Here is a 21,968-nt window from a genome sequence, read left to right as displayed (position 1 = left end):
CACACTTATAACGGCTATCATCAAAAAAAAAAAAAAAAAGCCCTACAAACAGTAAACGCTAGAAAGGATACAGAGAAAAGAGAAACTTCCTACACTGTTGGTAAGAATGCAAACTGACACAGTTACAGATGAATGGATAAAGATGTAGTAATATATACAATGGGCTATTCCTTCAGTCATTAAAAAGAATGAAATAATGCCATTTACAGCAACAGGAATGAACTAAAGTTTACCATAAGTAAGTGAAGTAAGTCAGAGAAAGACAAGTATCATAAGGTAAAGCTTACATGCAGGACCACAGGTGGCGCTAGTGGTAAAGAATCTTCCTGCCAAAGCAGGAGACACCAGAGATGCAGGTTCGCTCCCTGGGTCTGGAATATCCCCTGGAGAAGGAAATGGCAACCATTACAGTATTCTTTTCTAGAAAATTCAACAGGCAGAGGAGTCTAGTGGGTTACAGTCCATGGTGGTGGTGGTTGGGGGAAGGAGGGGTGGTATCACAAAGAGTCAGACAAGATTGAGCACTTTTTACTTCAGAATCTACTATATAGCATAGGGAACTCTACTCAATATTCTGTAATAACCTAAATGAGAAAAGAATCTGGCTCAGCAGTAAAGAATCTGCCTACAATGCAGGAGCCACAGGAGATGTGGATTCGATCCCAGGATCAGGAGATTCCCCTGGAGGAGGGCAAGGCAACCCATTCCAGTATTCCTGCCTAGAGAATCCCATGGACACAAAGAGTTGGACATGACTGAAGCAATTTAGCACGCAGGCATGCACAGTTTTCATGAAGATTCTTTTTGAAATAACTGTTACAGGACTCCCAGAGAAAAATAAACAAGCAAGTAACCAACCAACCAACCACAGCAATAAAACAAAAACAAAAGAACTCTGTAAAAACATCCTGGAGAAGGACTAGTAATTTTTATTTTGGAGAAAACAGTCTGTAAATAAAAACAATTGCCTTGAGTATTTAAATATTCATATGTTACAGTGGCTAAATCTATGACTAAGTTAAGACAATTATCTAAATATAAAGGCAGCAACTTCTATAAGCTAATGGCGGAAAGCAAAGAAGAACTAAAGAGCCTCTTGATGAAGAGGAGAGTGAAAAAGCTGGCTTAAAACTCAACATTCAAAAAACTAAGAGCATGGCATCTGGTCCCATGACTTCACAGCAAATATATGGCGAAAAAGTGGGAAAAGTAAGATTTCATTTTCTTGGGCTCCAAAATCACTGCAGATGGTGACTGTAGCCATGAAATTAAGAGATTTGCTCCTTGAAAGAAAACCTATGACAAACCTAGATAGTGCATTAAAAAGCAGAGACATCACTTTGCCAACAAAGGTCTGTATTGTCAAAGCTATGGTTTTTCTAGTGCTCATGTATGGATGTGAGAGTTGGACTACAAAGAAGGCTGAGTGTTGAAGAATTGATGCTTTCGATTGATGCTGGAGAAGACTCTTGAGCGTCCCCTGGACTGCAAGATCACACCACTCAATCCTAAAGAAAAGCAACCCTGAATATTCACCAGAAGAACTAATGCTGAAGCTGATGCTCCAATATTTTGGCCACCTGATGCAAACAGCTGACTCATTGGAAAAGACCTTGATGCTGAGAAAGATTAAGGGAAGGAGGAGAAGGGGCTGACAAAGGATGAGATGGTTGGATGGTATCACCAACTCAATGAACATGAGTTTGAGCAAATCCAGGAGATGGTGAAGAACAGGGAAGCCTGGTGTGCTGCAGTTCACAAAGAGTTTTTTTTGCAGATCGCAAAGAGTTGAACATGACTTAGCAACTGAACAACAACAAACTTCTATTAACTAAAACAATACCTGAGTGAGATGAAATAAATGGTTTATATACTTCTAGGCCATTTCTAATACAATGTCCATTACCTTAAATTAAGTTTAGCAGAGGACTACTGTGACTTATTATGTATAGTCTGGACTCCAAATACAAAAACAAGTCTAAACATTTTCCCCACATAAAAATACAAAATTACTATTTTCTCCCACAATATAATTCAAGAAGCTATCCATAGTAATTTCTAGAATAGTGATTCTGTACCTTGGGTATACATCAGAATCATTTGGGGAGCTTTAAAATCCTAATGGCAAGGCCACAGTTTGACCAATTAAAACAATCTACAATCTGTAAAACTGACACGCAGGCATCAGAATTAAAAAAAAAAAAAATCCTTTCTTAACACCAATGCAAAGCCTACTTGAAAAGCATGGATGTTAAGAGTCCCTCTGCTAACATTTTTAATAGTCAAGAAAGTTTCTCAAGTATTGATTATCTTAAAATAAGAACTACTAAAACTATTTTGCTCTAGACTCAGACAAGCTACAGCCAATAACAGCAGCAAACAGCAGTGGTTACTATTGCCCTTGGACAGGTAATACAGGTAGAAGGAACCCAGATGGCACTCAAGGCAATGAAATCAGTTTATGTTGTTTTCTCATTTTTGTTTTAAAACTATGATGATAGCAAATTTATCACCCTATTCTTTGTCCATAAAACCATATATTTTTGTCCCACTGAAGTTATGATCTTTCCTTAAAAAGGGCTTCAAATTTTTTAGAAGTATAATTTAATGTTTGATTCTCTGACTCCTTTTATAACTGTTACTTTCAACACTTTTAAGTTTTTTACTCACTGTGTGCTAAGGATACAGGAGGTGGGATAGACATAGTGACCAAAAGTGGGATCTTAAAGAATCTGATGAGCAAAACAAAGAAGGCAAAAATGTGCACAGGTAAAGGAACAATAAAAGATATGTAAATGCCAAAATGAATGATGGTCAGGAGTTTTATAGAAAAACTCTTTCTAAACTAAACTATTTTTAAAGTATAAATAATGGACAAAAGTAGACTCTAGTTGGAGAAATCTTAATTTAAAAGTTCAGTTCCTCACTTACCAGCTCTATGTCCATGGGCAAGTTACTTAATTTCCCTGAGCCTGAGTGTAAAATATTTATAATAACTTTGGGGGAGAAGGACACTTCTCATTCCTGATCTTCCTCCATGTGGAAGTATTCATGACCGAGGCACACCCCTAGATTAACAACCCTCTGGTCTCATTCCACTCTTACTCATACACGAGAAGTTGAGGCAACCTGTTTCATTTACAGTGAGAAAGATCTATGTTTTATTAGTCTCTTCCTCCTCCCTCTCTCCCTTTATAGATATGGCTACCTCAAGCTGTAAATTTTACATGGGTAAGCCCCCATGGAGAAACTCTCCTCTGTGACTATGTGGGTTAAGCCTAGATTACAGGTTCGGTATTGGTAAACCCATATACCCATGTAGGTAAGCCACATTCATCAAATATTGCTTTGTTTTTAATAAATGTAGTATGTTGCTCAATTGTCTTCTGCTTGTCTCTATAAGGTGGTTTTGAATTCAGGCAAGGAAGTAGGATACTAGTTATTAGTTTACATTTTAATAGAGTTGTGGAAAGCTTTAAATAAGTTAATACATATAAAACTCCACCTAGTACTTGGGAACATAATAAGCATTCTACCATTACTGCCACTATGATAAAAGAGTGATTCAAAAGTTAGGGGAAAAGGCCCATATTAAAGCTTTTATCAGTTCACTATAAAACATCTAATATTAATTCAAATGAAATATTCTTTCTAAAATATATCAATTAAAAACAAGATACCTCCATTAATTGAAACAATGTAACCTGTTATACTAGTTAGAATATGGAATAATGTACAAGTTGGAGCATTCATTAAGCATAGAACATTCTTTATAACCTATAAATCCTCACTAGTTCATACATAAAATGAAATATAACACACATAAGCAAAAAAAGACAATACTCCACGCAGAGAATATTAAAATTTTAACTCCAGCACATAGGCTATTAAAATTTAATGTTTATAAACAGCTTGAAGTCTAAAAGTTTTCAGATGAATATGCTAGAGTCAGTTTATTCTACTAGTTTAATTACATTGTCAATATGCTAAAAATCACACTCAAAAAAAACCTCAAGATTATATTTAATCTGATAAGAATCAAAATATAATAGAAAATTGATTCTTCAAAGTGCACCCAGGAAGCTCTCTAATAGTAGCAAGATCAATCTGAAATCTATGGACCTTCAGGAGTTTTGTGAAACCCCTGAAGTTTGCAAAATGTCATGCACGTGTTCATGCATATGTGGTTCAAATCCTCTACTTTCATTACATTCACAAAGCATTCATAAAAGGTAAAAATAGCAAAGCATCATTTTATAATTCATGTGATCTCTTCTAGTTATCCATTTATTCAAATTTTTAGTAAAATCTTGCAGGGTATTTTCAACTTGAGTAATTTTAGTAAATAACAAACCTTTAAATAATCAAAAATAGAATCTACAAAATCTACAAAAAAGAATTATTTCTTTAAAAATGTCCACTTACCTTTCAAATGTTTTGATACCATTACTTCATTAACATGAAATGCTTTTCCTGTTGTTCTTAAGTCCACTGTATTATTTTCCTGCAATCCTTCACTTAGCTTTGCAAAAATGTTTTCAATGCAATTGGTGTTATTCTTCAAACCATTAGGTAGTTCCCAAAATGAAGCTGTTGCACATGTATCAAATGTAATGGTACTTCGGGGATTATGTTTTCCAGTATCAACCTTCTTCCTCCTCAGTACTGACTTTCCAGACTGTAATCTTCTACTAATATGGCTTTTCTTTAAGAGGTGTTTATAGACATCTTTCCTCTTTATAGTTTTCTGATTTTTTAGCACTTGCTTCTCAGTGCATGTACAATTTATATTTTCTATTTTGTAATTATTTTGATCTAACAATTGGCAAATAGGCTTACTCTCTGACTTATATTGGACTTCAATAGATCCAGTAGTAGTAACTTCGTCGAGATGAACTGAATCTTTAGAATAAATTGCAAGACCAGAGGCAACTAACATGTCTGCCAAATTGTTTTTCTCATGAATGATGTCTACCTTCAGTTTTGTTTCAAAACTGTATCCCCTAAACTGAAAAACTAAGCCCGGTTTACTCAGGAAATCTTGAAAAAATCTTTTGGCTTCCTCTGTCCAATGTCTGCCTTCAGCAGGTAAGACACCATGTAAGATGCAAGAATAACTTAGCCTCGGCAAATTCAGAAGTTCTTCAGGAACAACTTTAAGAATTTTTATATCTGAATAAGGTATGTAAACAGAAAATCCATAGTCAATCAATGTAAGAAGTAAATTCTGATCAGAGACTTTGGAAATTTCTACTCTATTCCACTGATCTTCCGATTCATATTTGAACAAACAACTAGAACCGGGAATTATATGGTCCTGAGGCACTGTTTGTAAGTCTTCTGGTAGGTCAGAAAGTAACATAAAGAGAGATTTCATTGTGTCAAAGAAATCTTCTAACTGAACACAGAAGTCTGATGGATCAGAAACAGCAGTGGCAATACCAGAATATTGCTTACCATTTTGAAGCTGTGTCCAAGTAAATGATCTTATGGTACATGGTGATACAGGAGTCTTAGTTTCAACACTACAAATAATTCCTGAAGATCTAAATTTGTTTTCTTCAATATGAACTGTATTTAAATTTAAATATTCCAAAAGTAACAGACCATCTATCAAAATGTCTACTTTCCAAGCAGAGTCTAAATATTTCAGGAAAAGGATGTTTATTTCCAAACGAGCAAACAAATCCGCAATGGACTCAAACGGCATCTTCCTAAAATTTTCAAACCAAATCCATTTACAAGGCACAGCTTGTCTTGGAATATTTCTGATTTCATTACTAAGCACCTTAGTATTACATAAAGGCACTATTTCATACCTGCCACAATCTACTAAAAAAACAAGCACTTTCTCATCAACATACTTAGCTACTTTTGATCGATACCACTCAAAAGTGTTTTTAGATTTTGCCAAGCATTCCAAGCCTTTCTCAATATTTTCCACTGATAAAAAAGCAGGGTTTCTTACTTCTTTAGTAATTAATACCGTTAAATCTGATAAAATCTTTTTGTTTTTAGATAACTTCACATAAAATGTTCCACTTTTGGAAACATGAAGTATTTCAGCCTTTTCAAGTTGTCCAGGTTTTAACTCTTCAAAAGGGATACTAACCAGTTGTTGGTAGGATGGCTGAAGGATCACAGAACCTTCGTATCCATTTGATCCTCCTTTCTTCATTTCACTATCAACAGGGCCCACCTTTTGAGAGACAACCTGAGGCATTTGTAATACTGTTCTCTGTAGTTTCAAGCACGCTGTCCATTTCACTAGTTCATTAATGACACATTTTTCATCACAAATTACATTTACTTCCCATTTCTGTTTATGCCGTTTCAAAAACTCACAGGAAACTGCTTTGTTACTTACTCTTGAAGCAAAATAATCCACAGTTTTTCTGTCCCATATTTCATTAGGTTCATTCCACTTGACTCCACTAAGGAAAGAATGAACTCCTAGCTGAGGAATGGTTAAGAACTCCTTCTTAATTTCAAACATTTTAGATGTGCTTACTACTGCAGTATTACCATAGTCAATAAATTCCACTTCATAAGAATTTCTTGACAAAATTTTCTTAATAACTGCTCTGTAAATGGCATTGTCACCAGAGTATTCTGCAACTACAAGATCTCCCACCATGGGTTTAACTGATTTTCTCTTTCTCACCATACTGGCTCTTCTTGCATTTAGAGCAGCCGCTAGTCTGATGATTACATTTTCATGCTCAGCAAGCTGAATATGGAAACTCGCTGGATTACTTATATTAGAAACATATCCTCTAACTTTGGCATTCAAGTAAATCTTGGGTTGAGGAAGGTCTTTAATTTGTGGTCTGGCATGACTATGTATGTTTTTTGAGGTTGCTTGATTTAATTCTCTAATAGAAGACTGTGATACAACCCTTACTGATTTTTGGCCCGCATCATGTTCATCAAGAATATGTGCAAGTCCAGGGACAATTTTTACACCTTTATTTTTAAGTTCATCTTGCAAAGACTTCTTCACCTTGTTTTTTGAAACAGGTTCCACTTTACAGCAAACTGATGGTTTCAAAAGCCTGGCATATATACTTCTGGGATTCATTAGCTGATCTGTTTTGCTTTCAGAATGTGTTATTAGACTAGTTTTACTTACGTTATGGTGATAGTTGTTTTCTATTTTGCCTTTCAAGGAAACAGCCTTTTTTTTATTCTCATTTGTTTTATGATCCTTTTTCACACACTGTGCTTGGTCACAATGCTTTTTCCCATAAGCATGAAGTAGCATTTTAATTTTCTGATTTATATGTTGATATCCATCATATAAGTCCACACCAAACTGGCCATCTGGCTCCCTGGACAGTATTTTTGCCCTTAATGGTTTTCCAAAAAATTTACCTGCAAACCAGTTATTGATTTCTGCTGGAATATCTACATCGCTAAGATCTGACAAAAAACATTTAATAGCTTGCATAGGTGTAAACAGCAACTCTGGAAACTCATCTGAAACAGCCCTCAACATACTTTCTTCTACTAATTGCTTATTTCCAAAGTCCACAAAATACACCAGGAAGTCAGATAATGAATCTGTCGGCATTGATAAAGCTCTATAAGAGAGACCATCCTCTACATACTTAGATATACATAATCTCATTTTACTAAAATTATATTTGGGGCAATCACTGGGGTAACTAATTTCCCTGATTTTTGTTTCTATCATCTCTAGGTCTTTACTATTTCTACTAAGTTGGCAATAAAACTCTTGAGGACTATATATGTGAGATATATATATTTCTTCCTCACTTCCAATTTTTATATTGAAGGAAGAATAACAGTAACTGTAAAGACTAACTGAAGATGGAAATGGCTTTGATACTGTACAATATTGTGCAGAGCCATGACGAATAAGAAATTCTTTTGCACTAGTAAATGGAGACTGTAAATCCACTAAATTACTTAAACAGTTTGGATATATAAGAACTATGGCACAGATGACACAAGTCAATAACCCTCTAGATGAAGAAATAAAATTCTCAAAGTCTCTGCATGCTTCTCTCGACCAACTGAATATTCTACAACTAATGGGTTCAACTAAATGGTTAAGACTACATCTGAAGGCCTGGGCTTCTAAAGAAAGAAAATGTGGCTTAATAGCACAAAGATCTCTAATTAAAACTCTTTCCTGGTAACCATAATCAACCAGTATTACATCAAATTCTTTTTCTGATATTTGAGTCAAAATAGCAGCTCTATACCACTTTCCATCTTTAGAGGATTTAGCAACACAAGCCATCTGCCCAACCTGATAAGGATCAGAATGAACACTATAATAATGCTGAAGTTGTTCCATTAGTAATTTTAAGTCTTCTAACTTACATTGCAGCTGGCATAAGAAGTCACCTGGGCCACAAGAATAAGAACACTTAACTTCAAGGACTGTTCCTGGTTTAAACACATATTCTTTATAACGCCATGGTGACTCAGGTCCCACAGACAAGATGAAAGGGTTTTCAAATTCAGAGAAATTAACAGGTGGGGACTTTAACAAAGACAAGTTACTTTCTTTTAGCTTATTTGAATGGTACCTTTTAGATTGAGGTCCTTCAAGAAGGGCAGATATTACTTTCTTAACATTAACTTTACTTTTAGATTTTAAATTTAACACTGAATACTCACTTACAAATTTTGGACAACATTTTGGTTCTACTTCCCAATATTCTGCATATCCAGCTTGTAACATGAGAGAGACAACATCATTATCTTCTGAGGCTTCAATACTCTGAATATTTACAGTATACTTGTCATCTTTTTTTGCTATAACCTGAAGCAAAACTGCTTTGTTCAGGACAATTTTTTTAAAATAATCAACAGCAGTCTTCACCCATAAATCTTCAACAGGAAATACATGTGCAAGTGAACAGCACATGGCTAAAGCAGGCAACTCACAAAACTCTGGAAGCAAAATTTTTACATCAAAAAATGGTATGGAATCAGTATTTCCATAATCTAAAAAATAAACATTAATTTTATAACCATTAATTTCAGTGATGACAGCTCTATAAAAATGTCTATCCTTGCTATATCTAGCACAACAAAATGATCCAGGTTCTGGATTTCTTAGAATCAATTCCTCATTTTCACACAGATCATAATATTTGTTTATATTTTTAGTTATATCTTGAAATTCATTCTGATGTTCATTAGTACGTACCCAGAAATTTGATGGGTTTAATACATACACTACGAAACCTATGTAGGCAGCTTCTATCTTCATTTCTACAGTTTTAACAGGAAAATCTATTTTTAAAGTATCTTTTTTACTTAGAGAGTCTATCGGCTGCTCAGTGTTTGCAATAAAACTCCCAACTGCAAAGCTGTTTACCTCAGAAGCACTAGTTGCCCTCAGCCTATTATAAATTTTTGAATCAGACACTGGACATAGTACTTGTGTGCCTACAGTCTTCAGCAGACACTTAGAAGTAACTGTAGACTCTTGAGTTTCTAAGGTTACATAATACAAATGCTCATCCTTATTGAACCGATCAAGGTGTGCATATACTACCTGTCCTAACAAGGCTTGTTTAAATATACTCAGTTGAAATTTTCTTATATCTCTGTCTGGACTGTGTAAACATGTTAGAGAACATGGAAATGAAAATAATGGTACTAAGACAAAATCTTGTTTAAGTTTCTTTACATGAACTGAAGGTACAGTCTCACTACTGCCATAATCCATAAACCAAATTCTCACTTGATTATTGGGCAAAAGCTGCTGAAGAATTCCTCTATGCCACTGTCCATTTATCCTTCTGGCAACACAAAGTAGTCCAAAATTATCACATGTGGGACTACTTCCTTGGCTGATAATATCATAATGCAAAGTCATACATGTTGTAAAGTTTTCCAACTCTGGAATCCATTTAATTAATTGGCAATAAAATTTACTTGGGCTCAAGGCAGATGATACTTTTACACTTTCAGTACTGCCCACTGACAAAGATGGTTGCAAATTATCCAGAACATGCTGAATATCAAGTAAAGTATCGTTATTACTTAAAGATGATTCAGGTCTTTTATAGTGTAATGAATCTGGCATTTGTTTGGGGAATTCTTTTACCATTTCCACAATAAGACGAAATGAATCTCCATCAATGAGTCTCCCTAATTGTAATTCAAGAACCTGGGATATAATGTTTGGCACTTCAAGAACAATCATCTGAAGAGGCAAAACAGCTTGCACACAACCTTTCACTTGTAGTCCTACTAATGACTTGAAATAATTCAAAGCCTTGGGAGACCATTTTTCCCCAGCTGGTAGTATGTTGGCCAAAATGCCAAATGTTACCCGTGGTGGTAGCTCAAATAAGTTGCCACACGCTGAAGCAACCTGCGTACTGTCAACTCTCAGTTCCTCTCCGCGGTCTATGAGGAGCACAGTATAGAGTTCATTTTTCTTTTCCACAACTCTTCCTCTCTGCCATTCTCCTGATACTCTTTCTTCTACCAAACAAAAGTCATCGATGTCTACATTACTGTTTCCTTTTTGAACATACTGTATTTCCCTCTGCAATATGTGGTAGTCAAACTCACATTCAATATTATTTCTGCCTTGAAATTTCACCAGAATGTCCTTGGGAAGACATTCTATATGTGATATTGTCAGATCCACATTTAAAAGGGTTGGTAACAGAGATGTAGAATCCATTTTCTAAAAAGCAAATGATAAGAACCTATTAGTTTCTGGACAGACAGTTGTCAAAATTAAATGAAATTAGTCTTATATGTATGTAAACATAAACCAAACTAGCCTTAAAAGTATGTAAATATATATTAAATATCAAAATAATTCCATGTCTGTATTTATCAAACTGAACATGTTGGTAAAAATTATATATATTGGACAAGATGAAGAAATAAATAAAATGCATCTGACCATTCACTGCCTTTCACACTTTCAAAAAATTCTACTGAAATAACCAAGAGAGCATTTAAAAATAGGGAGAATGAATATAATCACTGGAAAACAGAAAAAAAAGGCAGTATTTTTTAAGAGACTAACAAATTTCTCGTAGATATTGGACTGATAGTGTGTAATGGAAGAAAGCCAAATAAAGCCTACTGGAGAACTACACTCCTTCATGCAGACTTCTTCCAGTACCCATAATTCCAAGGGGTGAGTGCTAGAAGCAAGGGTGGATGGTTCCCAACAGGGGACACACTGTTTATAGTCCCTACTCTGTGTCAATTAGCAGTATGTGGCCCCTATCAGCATCATTATACAACTCCAGGTTCCTCCTCTGAGGGCAACAAGTTGAGACAATAGGTTGGGACAACAGAAAGGAGAGCCAGGCATGGAAAGACCCTTAGACAGGTTAAGTACCTCCACGCTTGTCGCTAGCATGTGTGTGTGTCAAATCGCTCAGTCATGTCTGACTCTCTGCAACCCCATGGACTGTAGCCTGCCAGGCTCCTCTACCCATAGGGATTCTCTAGGCAAGAATACTGGAGTGGGTCACCACACCTCCTTCAAGGGATCTTGACAACCCAGGGATCAAACCTGCATCTCTTGTTTCCTGCATTGGCAGGCGGGTTCTTTACCACTAGTGCCACCTGGGAAGCCTCTGTCACTGGCATGGGTACCCACAAAAAGTGTGGAGGGAGGGAGAGAGGAAAATAAATCTTTAGCAGAGAGGCAAAGCTCTCTACTCTAACTATGGCTCCACCTAAGTTTCTCTGGATTGTTAGAATTCTAAAAACTGTAAGTCAAATAGTCAAGAAGCATAAAACAGCCCCCAAATTCAGGTAAGAACCAACATCTATTGTAGTAGGATACAGCCTAACTCCAGCTTGATTCTAATAGTTGACAATTTTTTTTTCTATGAGAATGAGAAAGAGACAGAGAGAGAGAGAGAGAAACACTGGAGCTAAAAAAAAATGAGGGAACCACTTAAAATAAAAAGGAAACCCTCACATCAGGAATAAACATTGTATTGAAGGAAACAGCAAAATATTGTTTTTCAACAGTTCGATTCCTCTTTTTAAAAAGTCCAAAAGAGGATAATGCATTTTTATATGACTAAGTAGTCATTAATATGCAACAACTGAAATCAGGAATAACTACCCACACATAAGAGTCAATGGGAATGTCCCTACTGCAATGAGGAAAGCCAATGCAAAATATAGATGGAAGACAAGAAAATTTTGAGAAAATACCCCCAAAACTCAGAAGGATAAAAAGATGCAAAAGAAGCATGAAGGACAGGAGTATAAAATCTTACCAAAGTATAAATGTTGTTATCTCAGAGATAAAATAAGAGAAGAGAAGCCCTTTCTTAGACTTAAGACCCAAGTCCACACAGTGAAACAGGCCACTGGAAAGCTTGAGGAATGATTTAGGGTCATCTGGGTGCTGATTTCAGTTCTTATTTCCTCCCAGATAATTAACTTAGTGTGATAATCAGCATGGCTTGATCTACAGAGATTCTAGGCAATGCTCACTTGACCCTGATGTCCTTAAGAATAAAAATCAATGAGCAATACATTAAAGACTCTCATTAGACTAAGCTGCCTTTAATTAAAGTCACAGGCCTCTAGTCAATTACCAGACTTTAGTCAGTTTATAAATCTATAATACCTTACATGAAGAGAAGACCAAGTATTATTAAGAAAGGACCCTGTGTTTGATTATACCAAAGGGTCACCTGAGTAGATAGGAAAAGGAAAAAATTACTTAAGTCTTCCAGGAATCACACACACTTTAGATATAAAAAGCAGATGCAGCCAGAAGGATTCCTTGATGAAGTGAATGTAGTGTATACAAAATAGACCAAAGAAAAGCCCAAAGGAAGTTATGCGATGAGGTTACCCGAAATACCAGAAGCCTGCTCCTCCACACTGCTGTCCCTCCTTCAAACAAAACAAATGGCCTCATGGAGAATTTCACAGAGAAAGGGGGGAAAATTTCTGAGCTTGATCTGCACATGTTCTCTCACCTAATGCCAGTAACTTCCAGAAAAGGACTGCAAAAGCACTGCATCCCAACTCAGGACAATCCTTGCCAAAGAAACAAAAGGAGGTATTCAAGTTGACAGGACTTTGCCTGAAGAAGAAACTGTTTCAGTTAAGAACCTATGCATATTAGTAGGCCACAGCTAATAGTTTCTGCAGGATGATTAGCAATTCTGAAGGAACAAGACTGGAGGATTTGTTACAAAATAAATCTGAAGAAGAGGCATATGGATGAGCCTCTCAGACTTGGCACATGAAGAAAACTTGTAGGTCGCATGTGATGTGCATTGAAGGGCTCACTATGGAAAAGATTCTTAATCAGGTAGACAGAATTACTTATTCAATGACTATGAATCAGCCTCCTTCACCTGCCTCTCCAATGCTTGCTCAACAGGATCATGAAGAAGGTTCACTGGGTTATGGATAAAGCTCCTACCCTTGTCTATCTGAAGATCATCAAACAATTCAGAGAAAATTAGGGAAAAAACATCAACAGGAAATTTAAAACTAAACCAATTATTTTATACAAGGGACAATTATTTAAGGATATAACTTAAAGATGTTCTAGATCCAAACTCTATTCAGTATTATATTCCTTAGAATATTACTACACTGACAGAAAGTACTTACACTTTGTACACAAGTTTAGGACATCAGGAAACTTTAGTTTTACTGGAGACTCAATTAACAGTATGAAGTTTGGGGAACTGTTTTCTCAGAATCAGATTCCAAATCTGTAAAATGAGAGGGCTGAATTAAATTTGGGTTTTTCAAACACGGTTTTTATTTTGTTTTTTGTTTTTTTTTTTTTTGCAATAGCAGAAATCCTTCTTAATCTAAGGTGCAAAAAGTAAATAGAAAACTTCAAATATCTATCAGTTAGATTCATAAATGGTAGTCTAATAATTTCATGTGCTGTGCTGAGTTGCTCAGTCATGTCCAATTCTTTGCCACCTCATGGAGCCCACCAGGCTCCTCTGTCCATGGGGATTCTCCAGGCAAAAATACTGGAGTGGGCTGCCATGCCCTCCCCTCCAGTGGATCTTCCAACCCAGGAATCAAACCCAGGTTTCCTGCATTGCAGGCGGATTCTTTACCTTCTGAGCCACCAGGGAAGCCCCAATAATTTCATATATTTATACAATTATAAAGCCAGTAAATGAGAATACTAAAATCATTCTGATGAACACAGTCTTATAGCAGCTCCATCATATAATTTGCCTTAATATTGTATTTGATAACAGTACTGGGGAAAAAATGAGGCTCAAACATTTGTAACAGTTTCACAATTGTACATGATCAGATACAGGTAAGTTCAAACAAAAATAGAGCAGATAGTTACCAAAGGGGAAGGCAGGGGTGGGATAAATTAGGAGTATGAGATTAACAGATACAAACTCCTATACTTAAAATAGATCAAGCAACACATGTTTGCTGTGTATGACAAGGAACTATATTCGATATCTTATAACAACCTAAAATGGAAAATAATCTGAATATAAACAAACAACTCAATGATTTTGCTGTATACCTGAAACACAGTAAGTCAATTATACGTCAATTAAAAAACACACATCCATCTTATTTTGGATTCAAGGATGACACTAGGAATTATTTAAATATAAAGATCACTTAACCCATATTGTGTTTTTTTGGGTCATGCTATCTGGCTCTTAATGCGACTTTTAGGAAGTTATCCAAGCATTTGTTGTCACCTCCCCATTTCTTGCTGTTTTCAATTTATCAGCTCAATAAATCTTTTCTCTTAATCTTAAAAAAAAAAGATGCAGTAGAGCCTCAATTTAAACAAATTAATTGTATGGCACCAATCAGTGCTCATTACTGCTTTTAAGTTTAATATATCATATTGAAATATTTTATTTCTTCTTTAAAAAGTAGACTATTTTTAAAAATTAAATTCAAAGTTCACAAACTCATGAATTAAATGTAAGTCAAAAATTCAAAGCTTCACTGCTCCCCTAAGGTTTGTGAAAATACAATCTATAACACTATTAAAATTGATATGGAAACCCCTTCCTACACTAAAATCCCCTGATTCTACAGAATACATATTAGAGATGATGCCACTCTTAATGAGTCATGTAAGTAACTTAAATTTTTGTAAATTTTCTAACAGAAATTTGAATTTCTTTCCTTATATTAAGAGCTTCTTATAATGCTTTACATTTTTTAAAAAAGTTTTCTGCACATTAGTTTAACTGATCTTTGCAATAAGATTTCCATTTTTCAAATGAAAAATACTTAAGATAAAGGAAATACAGGAGTGAGCTTGAATTTACATTTTCTGATTCAGTCCAGTTCTCCAAGTTCTCCTCCCACATTACTCCCACTGTTTCACACTGCTCTTTCAACTAACCCATGTAATCATGGACAAGAAATAAAAAGTGAAAGATACAAATCGAAAACCAAAAATCTAAACAAACAAACAAAAAAAAAATAGGGAAAGCACCCTTATGGGATAGAATCAGCTTATTCTTCCTTTTTCCAAATTTAAAATAATTCTGGTTAAACTCTGACTAGCATTCTGGCAAGGTTACCATGTGCCAGAAGACTGGATCAAGTTAGGCATCTGTGCTTTGGTTTTCCTCCTCCTATATTCTCCATATATTCAAAATGGTTTCTAGGTTTAGGTCTTTAAGGATACTGATAAGAGTAGAAATCAAACAGCATAGAGTACTTTTAAAATTGCATATTTCAAAATCAGTGCTTCAATTTTGCTAACATTCTTTACCAAAGTAGTTCCTTAATCAAGGACAATGTTGTCCCACAGGGGACATTTGCTACCTCTGGAGATATATTTGCTTATCATAACTGGGCCAGGGTCAAGGTTCCCACTGGCATATACAAGCCATATGCCAGTTCTTTGTTAGTCGCTAAGTTGTGGCCGACTCTTTTGCAACCCAATGGACTGTAGCCCACTAGGCTCCTCTGTCCATGGAATTTCCCAGGCAAGAATACTGGAGTGGTTGCCATTTCCTCCTCCAGGGGAATCTTCCTGAACCAAGGACTGGATTTGCCTCTCTTGCATTAGCAGGCAGATTCTTTACCTGAACCACCTGGGAAGCCCAGTCTATGCCAGAGATGCTGCTAAATATCCTATAATGGACAGAATAACCTCCCACAAAAAAAAAAAAAAAGCAATTATCCAATTATCCATACCAAAATGCTGGCTGAGAAAATGCTTTACTGAAAGTAAAAACAAACCCCAGGGAGATAAAAGAATTCTTTAAAACCATCTAAAGAATTAGTCAGAGAAGGCAATGGCACCCCACTCCAGTACTCTTGCCTGGAAAATCCCATGGGCAGAGGAGCCTGGTAGGCTGCAGTCCATGGGGTCACGAAGAGTCGGACACGACTGAGTGACTTCACTTTCACTTTCATGCATTGGAGAAGGAAATGGCAACCCACTCCAGTGTTCTTGCCTGGAGAATCCCAGCGACAGGGGAGCCTGGTGGGCTGTACAGGGGTTGCAGCAGAGCAACAACTAACGTCTATGGGGTTGCACAGAGTCAGCCACAACTGAAGCGACTTAGCAGTAGCAGCAAAAAATTAGTAGAAAACAATCTAATCTTAAAGCTTTCCTCATGAGACAAAAGAGGCTACCAGTTTTTTAAAAATTTAAAATATTACAAAAAATAAAGCTGTAACAAAATTGAAATCAATTAAAAAATATATAAAAATAAATATAATTTATCACATTTTAAAAAAATGATTTCCTCAGTCCAAATATCTTCTGTCACCTTTGACTCCACTTTTTTCCAACTGGAAGCCATCTAGTTTCCCTGATGGCTCAGCTGGTAAAGAATCCGCCTGCAATGGGTAAGACCAGGGTTCAATCTCTGGGTTGGGAAGATCCCCTGGAGAAGGAAAAGCTCCTCACTCCAGTATTCTGGCCTGGAGATCCCATGGACTGTATAGTCCATGGGGTTACAAAGAGACGGACACAACTGAGCGACTGCGACTTTCACGTTCACACACAATCTATCAAGGAATCTTACTAGATTCATCTCCAGAGTACAAAAAAACTCTGACATTGCTTCCATCTCTGCTGCTACAACCTTGGCCCAAACTCCATTCATCTGTAATACTAAGTCCCTAACTTATCTTCCTGCTCTATCTTTAACCCTACCCTACTCTCAGTCCCAAAGAATGCTCAAACTACCGCACAATTGCACTCATCTCACTCGCTAGTAAAGTAATGCTCAAAATTCTCCAAGCCAGGCTTCAGCAATACGTGAACTGTGAACTTCCAGATGTTCAAGCTGGTTTTAGAAAAGGCAGAGGAACCAGAGATCAAACTGCCAACATCCGCTGGATCATCGAAAAACAAGAGAGTTCCAGAAAAACATCTATTTCTGCTTTATTGCTTATGCCAAAGCCTTTGACTCTGTGGATCACAATAAACTGTGGAAAATTCTGAAAGAGATGGGAATACCAGACCACCTGACCTGCCTCTTGAGAAACCTGTATGCAGGTCAGAAAGCAACAGTTAGAACTGGACATGGAACAAGAGACTGGTTCCAAATAGGAAAAGGAGAACATCAAGGCTGCATATTGTCACCCTGTTTATTTAACTTATATGCAGAGTACATCATTAGAAACACTGGGCTGGAAGAAGCACAAGCTGGAATCCAGATTGCCGGGAAAAATATCAATAACCTCAGATATGCAGATGACACCACCCGTATGGCAGAAAGTGAAGAGGAACTAAAAAGCCTGTTGATGAAAGTGAAAGAGGAGAGTGAAAAAGTTGGCTTAAAGCTCAACATTCAGAAAACTAAGATCATGGCATCTGGTCCCATCACTTCATGGGAAATAGATGGGGAAACAGTGGAAACAGTGGCTGACTTTATTTTTTCGGGCTCCCAAATCACTGCAGATGGTGATTGCAGCCATGAAATTAAAAGATGCTTACTCTTTGGAAGGAAAGTTATGACCAACCTAGATAGCATATTAAAAAGCAGAGACATGACTTTGCCAACAAAGGTCCGTCTGGCCAAGGCTATAGTTTTTCCAGTGGTCATGTATGTATATGAGTTGGACTGTGAAGAAAGCTGAGCACCAAAGAATTGATGCTTTTGAACTGTGGTGCTGGAGAAGACTCTTGAGAGTCCCTTGAACTGCAAAGAGATCCAACCAGTCCATCCTAAAGGAGTTCAGTCCTGGGTGTTCACTGGAAGGACTGATGCTGAAGCTGAAACTCCAATACTTTGGCCACATCATGCAAAGAGTTGACTCATTGGAAAAGACCCTGATGCTGGGAGGGATTGGGGGTAGGGGGAGAAGGGGACGACAGAAGATGAGATGGCTGGATGGTATCACCGACTCGATGGACATGAGTTTGAGTAAACTCTGGGAGTTGTTGATGGACAGGGAGGCCTGGCGTGCTGCGATTCATGGGGTGGCAGAGTCAGTCACGACTGAGTGACTGAACTGAACTGAACTCAATCATGATGATTCTCAGCACTGTAACCAGAATGACCTTTTTTTAAAATATAATACACAACGTGCATTACTGGTTCTCGAATATTTGGCCTCAGGACTCTTTTATACATCTATAAGTTAATGAAGACTGAGGTGTGTCCTCTCCGCCTAAATTCATATGTTGAAACTGTATCTCCCAATGATGGGATAAGACTATCTCATAAGAATTGAGCTCTCATAAATGTGATCAGTGAAACAATGAAAACACAGCAATTATCCATACCAAAATACTGGTCGAGAAAATGCTTTACTGAAAACAAAGACAAATCTCAGGGAGATAAAAGAATTCTTTAAAACCGTCTAAAGAATTAGTAGAAAACAATCTAATCTTAAAGCTTTCTTCATGAGACAAAAGAGGCAAAACATAAACATCAATGAAAAAGTGTAAACCAGGAAGCAGGCTCTCACCAGATATTAAATCAGTAAAAACCTTGATCTTGGACTTCTCAGCCTGCAGAACTATGAGAAATAGATTTCTATTGTTTATAAGCCATTCAGTTTAAGGTATTTTGTTATAGCAGTCCAAGCTAAGACAGACCCCAAAGAACATATACATGGCTTCTGTCACCATTTACCATATTATAAATAATAGCAAATTTTAAAGTACTCAGTAATTCACTTTCAAATAACAATAAACCCATTAAATGTTGATATTTTCATGAAGATTATTTCTCAGAACCAAAAAATTACAATTTTTGAAAACCTCAATGTCTGCTTAATGAACATAGCTGTATTCTCACAGCTGCTTCTGCTGTGAGAATTCAGTATGCAATAGGTTGTTCTGGGTAAAGTATGTGAATAAAAACTGACCACATACAGATAATGTAGTTAGAGAAGGGAGAAGCACTTTAATAGCTTTTTGATATAACTGAAGAATTTTTAATTTTCACAAAAGCTCTATGAGACGTCATTTCTTAGAAATTATTTACAGAATGGAATATTAAACCATATTAATAAATTTTTGTACTCTGTTACCTTAAACTCCCTTGGTCTATCATACACCTTGAATGAGATTATCAAACATAATGATTTTAAAGATACATTGATTTGAAAATATTGATTCAGTTATACAAAACTTCCATACATAACACATTAACCAACATCAAGTTAAATTAATATCACAATCAACTTTATTAGAAAATCCAAATACTGGTAAGGCATCAAGCTTGCATTGACAGTCCACATATTTTCCAACTTTTCAATTTTGGCTTTAAAGCTTAAATTTTATCACTGACAAATACCATCAGGTGTTTTCCTTAACGTGTCAAGCTCACTTTACTCATTCTCAGGAGAATGTCTGCAAAATACCCAAACCTGAAGGACCATAGTTTGTTCTTAAAGTAAAAATGGAATCATACAATGACTGTATGCCACACAATGAAAACTAAACAGCAATATAAAGGAGCAAAGTATTGGTACACACCACAACATAGACAGATCTCAAAAATAATTACCCTGAGTGAAAGAAAGCTGAGACAATACATACTGTATTTCATTGTTTACATAAAACTTCTAGAAAATGTAAACTATAGTGACAGAAAGTTGATCAGTGTTGGGGGGGGGGCAGAAGAAACTTCTGGGGGTGTCCGATGTATTTATTATCTTGATTATAATCATTTCATGGTAACACACATTCTGTCAGGTGTCAAACTACACACTTTACATGCAAGTTTGTAGTACCTGAATTATACTTCAGCAAAGCTGTCAAACACACACACCCTACAAACACACAGCCTAAAGTTTATTAATGGTGGAAGAGTAAAATTATGGCGTCTCTATTATTTTAGTTACTACTAAAAAGCAATAAGTTCAATCTATTTTTATTGACTGGAACAGGTCTTAGGAATACTGTTAAGTTGGGGTGGGGGGAGGGGCTCAGAGTAACTTATAAAAAACAAAAATAATATCCTATATATGTACAGGAATGTGTCTCTCTGCAAACAGTTAAAGAGAAGAAGGATAAATTAGGAGATGGGACTGGCAAAATGGGGTGGGGGTGGACGGGGGGATGAACTTCTATTTAGCTGCTTTACTGCAAAAGGCTTGCACTTCTTTTTCTGAATTCCAAAAGGTAACACGTTATTTTTGAATGTGTATTAAACTGTTACAACAATGAGATGGCTCAGCAAAGCTCAATCTCTTCAAAAGAGCAACATCACACTCAGACTTGGTATCTTTTGACCTCCGCAGAAAAAAAACGCCTCAGCAATACTGAACCAACCTGGAGGGTACACCTTCTCTGAAAACGGCATTTTTCAGGTCAAGGACCCGGGCGCCCACGAAGTGGCCGAGTAGCGAACACCTTTAGGAAGCCGGGAGGTCACAGAGCTGAGGGGATCCCGACGCGGATCGAAGGCCGTGGGCCGGCGCCCGGCTCCTATGGAGCCAAAACCACAACGGTCAAGGAACAAAGCGAGAAGGGGGCTGCAAAGGCATCACCTTCAAAAACAATACCGCCTACCGCGAGCTGACCATTTTATAGATAGCGACTTACGGAGCCCTCAGAGGAGGTCCGTTTCTTCCTGACGCCAAGTCAGTTTATTCCCGACGCTCTAGCCACAGCCCAAGATGGCGGCAAACTTGAAGCCGGTTCTCGCCCCTCGTGTGCCACGGGGCGCAGGCGCAGGGCGTGGAGGCCGGGGCATCACGGGAGGCTCACGGCTGTAAGCTGTTCCTCCAGCTTGAGAACGCCAGCCACCGGGGTCTTGGGAAGCGCGCTGCTCAATCTGAGGTACCCACTCCAGGCGGGCCCCCTCCCAGCCTGGTCTTTTAGGGCCTGGCTAACGCCTGGGTTAGAGCCTTGTGGGAGGCCTCTGGGGAAGAGGGCAGGGCTAGGGTGCTGTAAAGGATGTTGCTTGCCTGGTGGATGTGGCACATGGGGTGCAGTCACCCCTCGTATCTGGTTGTGCGAAGCCTTCAGAGCACGCAGAGGATCCCCGTTGTGGCTGCCCAGGAAAGAAACCCGGGTGCCCCCAGACCAGTGAAAATAACAGCCACTTATTGAGCCCTAATGAATCAGGTCTTTCTGTACCTTATTGCGTTTTCTTCTGTTTCTCTGTGTTGCAGAAACTTGAATCGGATCCCTGCAACAGATAGTGGTCATTTCTAAAATATTATTAAAGATCTCATTGCTACCAGGGTCTTTATGTTAAAAAGCCATTGACCTGTACGCTTGAGTACACTTTACCTTATACCTCAATGAAAAAAAGAAAAACACAAACTTTGAAAAAGGAATGTAGGAATTAACAGTATTTTTCTTGAGTTTTTCTGTTAAGTGAGTCACATCTAAGAAAAAGAATAACACATGTAATTTGGCAATTTTTGATAAGGCCTTTTTATGAAACTTCCCAGACACTAAGAAAGATGATTCAAGTGGTCTCTAATTTTAGCACTTGAGAGAGAGAGAGAAATGAAGATTGAAGAATTTAGTCAATTCCTCAATCATTCAGTCATTAGAGATACAGGTGCGTTAACAGCAT

General features: G+C 37.1%; 1 protein-coding gene across 1 annotated transcript in view; it reads right to left on the bottom strand.

The window, feature by feature from the left end:
* The window catches only part of TDRD15 (tudor domain containing 15), a 105,613-nt gene extending 84,544 nt beyond the window's left edge, over positions 1-21,069 (bottom strand). Inside the window, exons 1-4 of the mRNA XM_043917184.1 lie at positions 20,984-21,069; positions 20,711-20,866; positions 13,615-13,718; positions 4,426-10,684 (exon numbers count right to left, since the gene is read on the bottom strand). Of these exons, the coding sequence (XP_043773119.1) occupies positions 4,426-10,681 (6,256 nt within the window). The 5' untranslated portion in view covers positions 10,682-10,684; positions 13,615-13,718; positions 20,711-20,866; positions 20,984-21,069. The remainder of the gene's footprint in view (positions 1-4,425; positions 10,685-13,614; positions 13,719-20,710; positions 20,867-20,983) is intronic.
* Positions 21,070-21,968: the final 899 nt, after the last annotated feature.

Source organism: Cervus elaphus, chromosome 11 (genome assembly GCF_910594005.1).
Source record: "Cervus elaphus chromosome 11, mCerEla1.1, whole genome shotgun sequence".
Lineage (NCBI taxonomy): Eukaryota > Metazoa > Chordata > Mammalia > Artiodactyla > Cervidae > Cervus > Cervus elaphus.
Note: the sequence above shows the minus strand (reverse complement) of the source record. Positions and strands in the feature narration are given on the sequence as shown.